The sequence below is a fragment of the Setaria viridis genome, chromosome 9, assembly GCF_005286985.2.
Source record: "Setaria viridis chromosome 9, Setaria_viridis_v4.0, whole genome shotgun sequence".
In the NCBI taxonomy this organism is placed as follows: Eukaryota; Viridiplantae; Streptophyta; class Magnoliopsida; order Poales; family Poaceae; genus Setaria; species Setaria viridis.
Genome location: NC_048271.2, coordinates 50,114,127 through 50,120,797, shown reverse-complemented (window position 1 = coordinate 50,120,797; position 6,671 = coordinate 50,114,127). Strand labels below are relative to the sequence as shown.

General features: G+C 54.1%; 1 protein-coding gene across 1 annotated transcript; it reads right to left on the bottom strand.

The window, feature by feature from the left end:
* Positions 1–2,029: 2,029 nt before the first annotated feature.
* LOC117837626 (alpha,alpha-trehalose-phosphate synthase [UDP-forming] 6) lies at positions 2,030–6,431 on the bottom strand. The gene is made up of 3 exons (XM_034717349.2): positions 3,382–6,431; positions 2,832–3,105; positions 2,030–2,738 (listed from the first exon to the last, which is right to left on the bottom strand). The coding sequence occupies exons 1-3, from the start codon at positions 5,370–5,372 to the stop codon at positions 2,406–2,408; spliced, it is 2,598 nt and encodes an 865-aa protein (XP_034573240.1). The 5' UTR covers positions 5,373–6,431; the 3' UTR covers positions 2,030–2,405.
* Between the last annotated feature and the right edge of the window lie 240 nt (positions 6,432–6,671).

Below are 6,671 nucleotides of genomic sequence, written 5' to 3'. Positions count from 1 at the left end.
ATAATTTGACAATGTGATGCTACAGTAAACATGTGCTAATGATGGATTAATTAGGCTTAATAGATTCATCTCGCGAATTAGCCTCTATCTATGTAATTAGTTTTATAATTAGCTCATGTTTAGTCCTTCTAATTAGTCTCCGAATATTCGATGTGACATGAATTTTAGTCCGGAGTAAAGATCCAAACACCGCCTAAGGGACACCCCTACCTCTCTCATTTATTGCCCTTCCTCCCACCCGACTTCCTCCCGCCGCCTCCTGCCCGGCCCCCATTGCCCTCCCGCCTGCCGCCGTCACCGTCGGCGTCCCTCCCGCCCGGTCCCCCCGCCGTCGCCGACGGCAGCAGTTGCCCCTGGCCGCATAGCGTTGTCGCAGCGCGCCGCCAGGCAAGTCATCCATGGCAGCCTGCCGCCGCGCTGGGCCGGCCACCCAAGTCCGCTTGCCGCCGCGCTAGGGCCGGCCAGAGGCGCGCACCGAAAGCGACGGATGCCCAAGGCGCACGCTGCTGCACTCCCATGCCCTCGCGCCATTGAAGTCGCAGATCGAGATCTAGAAGGAATAAATAGGAAGAGAGGGAGGAGGAGAGGGAGAGGGAGAAGGAGAGGAAGGGGAGGGATGAGGAGAAGGCAAGGGACCGGGGCGCCACCGCTACCGCCACCGTCGCCGCGCCGAGGAAGAGCTTCCATCACGAGCTCACTGTGCTATTGCAATCCATATCTGCAGTTCATCCTCGCTGAACCAGACGGTGGTAGCAGGGGTACCACGCAGCGGGTAGCAGGGGTAAAAGAGTATTTGTTCAACTGCATTAATGGACTTTAATCCATGTAACCAAATAGATTAGGATTAAAATTTAGTCCAGTAAGAACCGAACACCCCTCACCCCCTAACAATGCTCGCAAGAAAGCGATTGGTGTATGTGTATAGTGTATTTTGCGCCTGATAGCTACGCCGGCTAGACGCGAGTTTCACGGGTGAAAGCTTCAGGTTTGACCCATTGACTGTCATTGGAGAGGTTGCGACATAAGCTTGTACGATCTAGTAAGCAGTGACCAAGTCCGAGATTGAACTTCTCTGGGTGATAGACTGATAGCCAATGCCCCGGTGCTGCAGCCTGCAGATTGCTTAAAATAGCGAAATCCTTTGTTACACTGTCCTTTTGCACTTTGTTTATTTTGCCCAAGAAGATAGGGATCGGATTTGTTAATGAGATAATCAGCTGTGTGGCTGGTGGCTCTATCCTTGTGTATAGTATTACTAGTACTGCTTCTTTCAAGGTTCCTGAACTCCAGACGATGAGTCAAACTTGTACCGTCTAATGGCTAACAACTTCAAATAGTTTTTTCTTGCACCGACCAAAATCCTAATCTGATTATTTCAGGGGAGAAAACAATTATCAGAGCATTTGAGCATCATGTGAAGTAAAATTGTCAGAGTTGCTCTTCAGAACAATGAAACCAAACATCAGTATGCCCCTTGATTTCAACAGTTTTTGGTACCAAAATTCGTGGCATTCACAGAAAGAAGTATTTCGCAAGTAACAATATTTTTTCCCAGAAAAATTGGGATTGGATTTGTTGATCAGGTAGCCAGGTGCTGACGCACGTTTTTGAATATTGGTCAGGTCACAGCGCTCAAAGATCTGGCTTCAACTTGTAGCTTCTTTATATTATACCAAAGTTTGGTAATACCAGTTCTTTATTAGGCCGGCTCAATCATAAGTAACTGACATCACTCGAAAAGAAACTACTTAAGGACTGACAGGCAATCAGATGGCTATTTCTTCCAAGACGTATACGCGCACAGGCGAGAAAAATTATGGTCTTCAGAGGAATGGAACTTCAGATCTGCCTATTCCTTTCCAATGATCTGGTGATCTGCTAGCAGCACCTCAAACAGGCCTTCAACGCATTCATAGAAACAAGTACTAGGATCATTCTAGTAACTACATGATCGCTAGGTTCAAGCCACTGACAATGCATTACCGTGAAAAGCATACCTCATTTACACATCTAAAACTACTTAAGGAACTGACAGGCAATCAGATGGCTATTTATTCCAAGAGGTATACACACATACGAGAAAAAGAAGAATGGAACTTCAGATCTGCCTACTCCTTACCACTGACCTGGTTATACTGGCAGCATCTCAAACAGGCCTTCAAGGCCTCCAAAGAAATCAGTACTAGGATCATCGTAGTAATTAACTACAGCATCACTAGGTTCATGCCACTGACAATGCATTACCCTGAAAAGCATACCTCATTTACACATCTAAAACTACTCGGCGCGCGAAAGCTCCAAGTGAGCCAACACAAATATTACGCCCTGTCGCCCTGCACCTGCAATGCAAGGCTGCAATCCCAACTGCTGCAGGACGCTGAACACTACCGGCTACCGCTAGCCTGCTACTCCCACACGTCCAGAGACGAGTCCTCGTCTTCATCCCGGTGGTTCGCCAGGGCCAGCTCCTCGGAGACGTAGGAGAGCCCCTGCATCAGCCTCACCACCTCCGCCGCGTCGTCGAGGTAGTATTTGGCCTTGCTGGGCTTGCGGCCGACGGTGCACGCGAACACCTCCGCCTTGGACGCCAGTGAGTCCCCGCAGGCGGCCGTGGCGATGAGCTGGAACATGTCCTCGTCGGACTTGTCGTCTCCGATGCACAGCACGAAGTCCGGGCACTGGCCCCGCTCCTGCATCGACGCCAGCATGCGCCGCGCCACCAGGCCCTTGCTCACGCCCTGCGAAAAGGAAGGAAATGATGTCGATTATTTGCGCCAAGAACATGATGTCGATCAAGATGAAGATAGTGAAGAACGAGAGCGAGGAGTCACCTGCGGTTTCACTTCGACAGAGTGAGGTGTGGTCCTCACTGAGACGGGCTCGTTCGCGAGCACGCTCTCGAGGTGGTCGACGAGCTCCTTGGCCTGGCACGAGCCGAAGTCAGGGTCGGCGTCCTCGTAGTTCCACACGAGGATCGTCTCCCTGTCCTCGATGGTTGAACCGTCCGTCGTCTCCCTGTAGAGGCACATCACCGGCTCTGCGATCTGCTTCCAGCTGCAGTCCGCAGGGGTGATGCAGGTCTGCCATTCTGCGTCCCTCTTAGACCTCCATTCAGTAATAACACATTCAGAGATCAGAAATCACTGAACTGGACAGTTTCTAGTGATGTGTATGTATGTCTCAGCAACAAATTGAGCAGTTTCCATACTTTACTGTTGCATACTATGTTCCATTCCAATGCTACTATGCGGTTGTGTCGAACTAAGCAGGTTTCTGAAACATTTCTTCAGAATACTGACACAATGTTCAGCTTGGCATAGTGAACTAGAACATAATCTATCAGTTGTCCAGGGTCATGACATCGAATTAAGTAGCACATACCTGAGGAAATAACCATGCTCCGCCGCTATGCCAAGGTTCTCACAAGGGAACCACTCATGGAGAGTGCGCCGATCATACCCGCTGCAGAGGTACACCTCATTGTTCTTGTCCCTGCACAAGCTGTTCAGTATCCTCACCGATTCCGCGGACGGGCTCTTGTTAATCGCCTGTGGCATCAGCGTGCCGTCATAGTCCAGCAGAATCGCACGCGTCTTCGCATTCCGGTACGCAATCAGAATGCTCTCCAAGGAAAGCTTTTTGAAGTGCCGGTCTAGCGATACCACCCTGAACCGCAGGCCGAAGCCAATGCCCCAGCACCGCCGATGAGCATGATCCTTGCAGGTCCTCTCGAGGTCCTGCAGGAAGCTGTTGGCCCAGTAACCCACATCGTGGGTGCTCACATAGCGGAAGTGCTTGTCGTGGCGCAATTTCTTCTCGTTCTCAGGCAGCACAAGGGCGCTCTCCATGGCGTCGGCCACGGCCTCGATGTTCCATGGGTTCACCCTGACGGCGCCACTCAGGGATGGTGAGCAACCGATGAATTCGGACACCACCAGCATACTCTTCTTCTCCTCTGGCTTCCCCTGCCGCAGCATCCTGTCCAGCTTCTCGTTGCCTTGCCGGGACACGATGTATTCATAGGGGATCAGATTCATGCCGTCCCGGACCGCGGTCACCAGGCACACCTCGGCGATGACATAGTACGCCACGCGCTCGTAGAACTGCAACGGCTCGTCGATCAGAACCACCGGTTCGTACCCTGGTTCACCGTACACCTCGTTGATGCGCCGCACCATGGCGTACGTCTCGGCCTGCACCTCGGCGACGTCCTTGCCCCGCCCTCGCGCCGGGTTGGCGACCTGCACCAGCACCAGCTTCCCACGCCACTCGGGGTGCTGCCGCAGCAACTCCTCCATGGCGAGCAGCTTAAGGCTGATTCCCTTGAAGATGTCCATGTCGTCGACGCCCAGCATGACGACCCTGCCCTTCCCCATGTACATCTCCATCAGCTCAGCCACCTTGGCCTCGGTCTTCGGCAAACCGAGCACCGTCTTGAGCTGCTCCATGTGCACCCCCACCGGCAGGATCTTGATGCTCACCGTCCGGCCGTAGTACTCGAGGCAAATGTGCCCCCTCTTGGACTCGTACGAGAGGCCGAGCATGCGGCCGCAGCAGGAGAGGAAGTGGCGCGCGTAGTCGAAGGTGTGGAAGCCGATGAGGTCGGAGTTGAGCAGGGCGCGCAGCAGCTCCTCGCGCACGGGCAGCGTCTTGTAGATCTCCGACGAGGGGAACGGCGAGTGCAGGAAGAAGCCGAGCTTGATGCGGTTGAAGCGCTTGCGCAGGAAGGTGGGGAGCACCATGAGGTGGTAGTCGTGCACCCACACGAAGTCGTCGTCCGGGTTGATCACCTCCAGCACCTTGTCCGCAAAGATCTTGTTCGCGGAGACGTAGGCCTGCCACAGCGAGCGGTCGAAGCGGCCGCCGAGGTCCGGGGACAGCGGCAGCATGTAGTGGAAGAGCGGCCACAGGTGCTGCTTGCAGAAGCCGTGGTAGTAGCGCTCGGCGATGTCGGGCGGCAGGAAGGCCGGGACGCAGTTGTGGGTATCGAGGAGCGCCTGCGCCACGGCGTCCTGGTCGGCCGCCGGGATGTCGTCGCGGAGGCAGCCGATGTAGATGAACTCCATCGAGGGGGGCGATGTGTGGTGGAGGTGGCGCAGGAGGGAGTCCTCGTCCCAGTCGAAGGTCCAGGGCTCCTCCGGCGACGCCGGGCGGTGGGACCGGATCGGGAGCTGGTTGGCCACCACGATGGTGCGCGGCCGCGGCGCGGGGGACGGCGTGGACGGCGACGCCGGGGAGTCGTCGATGAGACCCGTGTTGGTGACCACGCGCGGGAGCCGGCGCCGGAGCGCGCCGAGCGCGGTCGGCGCCGGCGCCTGGTCCGCCGCTCCGGTGGCCAGGTCGAGGAGGTTGGAGTAGGAGCGGGACACCATGGCTGGCCGCCTGCTTCTTGCAAAGGATCCGAGAGGTGGCCTGGATCAAATGTTTGGGCCTTTTGCTAGAAGAAGCACAATCCGTGCAGCAGAATCCAAGATTGGTGTCGGATCGACGCAAGAACTAGGAGAGGAGCGGATGCCTTGGCACGCTGTTCCTTGCAGGATAGCAACAAGCTCGCAGTGTTTGTTGGAGAAGTGGCGCACACTGGATTCAACAAGCAGCCACCTGTATCACTATGCTCACCCCTAGGAGTGATGGGAGTGAGTTGGAGAGAGATAGGAGGGAATTTGTGTGCTTTCAATACAAGGGAGAACCTTTTCTTCTGCTGCAAACTGACGCTGTTGTTCTCGCCTGAGTATAGCTGAGTGGTGGAAAAAGGTCGGCTCAGAGACTGGCTGGGTATTTGCAGTAAAAATCCAACCTCTTTCTAAGCGAGCAAAATAGGGGGTTTTCAGCAAGCAAGCAAGCAGCTCTACTAGTAGATTAAAAGAAGCTGATAAATATCAGACGGAAAAGTGCAGGAAAAAGATCAGAGAAAAAAGAAACCCGGAAAAATCTCCAACCCGGCTTTGCTCCTCAACCCCTATGCGATCAAGAGCTGCTCATCTTTCATGAGGAGGAAGTGGTTGGGAGGGGAGAACAGCTTTATAGCAGCAGCTGCCCAAGAACCTCCGAGCTCAGCTGACCTCTCCGGCGTCCTCATGGAGATCCATGCCCTTGGATTAATCAATCAGACGACGGGGACAAGCGAGTCGCATAGAGAGGGAGTGACAGGGACGGCAATGATCTCACCGGCTCGGCTCTCCCTCTCCTTGTGGGAGACGGATCGAAGACGAGCGAGAGGAAAGTACAAGAAACAGGGAGCAGAAAAGAATGAGTTTCTCCGGAGATCGGGAGGAGGCCAGCCCTTGGTTGGTTTGGTTTTGGTGGCCTTGCGCTTGGATCTTTCGGCGGCTCAGGGAGAAGAGCACAGCAGAACAAGTGCACTGCCGCTGCAACCTGGAAGTAATTGTGGGGAGGAAATAGAAATTTACCGGGTTGGACAGGGTTCGGTGGCCGATCCTGTCGTGTAATTATTGGTTTTATACATCAGGCGACAGCGAAAGAGAGCCTGGCGGTGTAGACAATTTGACAGGGAAACGAATAAAGAAAGCCGTGTGAGTTTGTGCCTGAATTTCTTGCTTTTTTACTTGCATCAGAATTTCTGTTTTAGGCCTCACGGGGGAACCCAAATTCCCACATGATCCCCTTGTTTTCCCCAGACCCCCACGCGGATTTCGGTCTCGGATCAAATT

Bases quoted from the DNA above. Each gene is read 5' to 3' on its own strand.
- LOC117837626 (XM_034717349.2), bottom strand. From the start codon at position 5,372: ATGGTGTCCCGCTCCTACTCCAACCTCCTCGACCTGGCCACCGGAGCG. The intron at 3,106-3,381 runs GTATGTGCTACT...TACTGAATGGAG, and splicing joins GAGCATGGTTATTTCCTCAG to GTCTAAGAGGGACGCAGAAT. The intron at 2,739-2,831 runs GTGACTCCTCGC...TCCTTTTCGCAG, and splicing joins CTGTCGAAGTGAAACCGCAG to GGCGTGAGCAAGGGCCTGGT.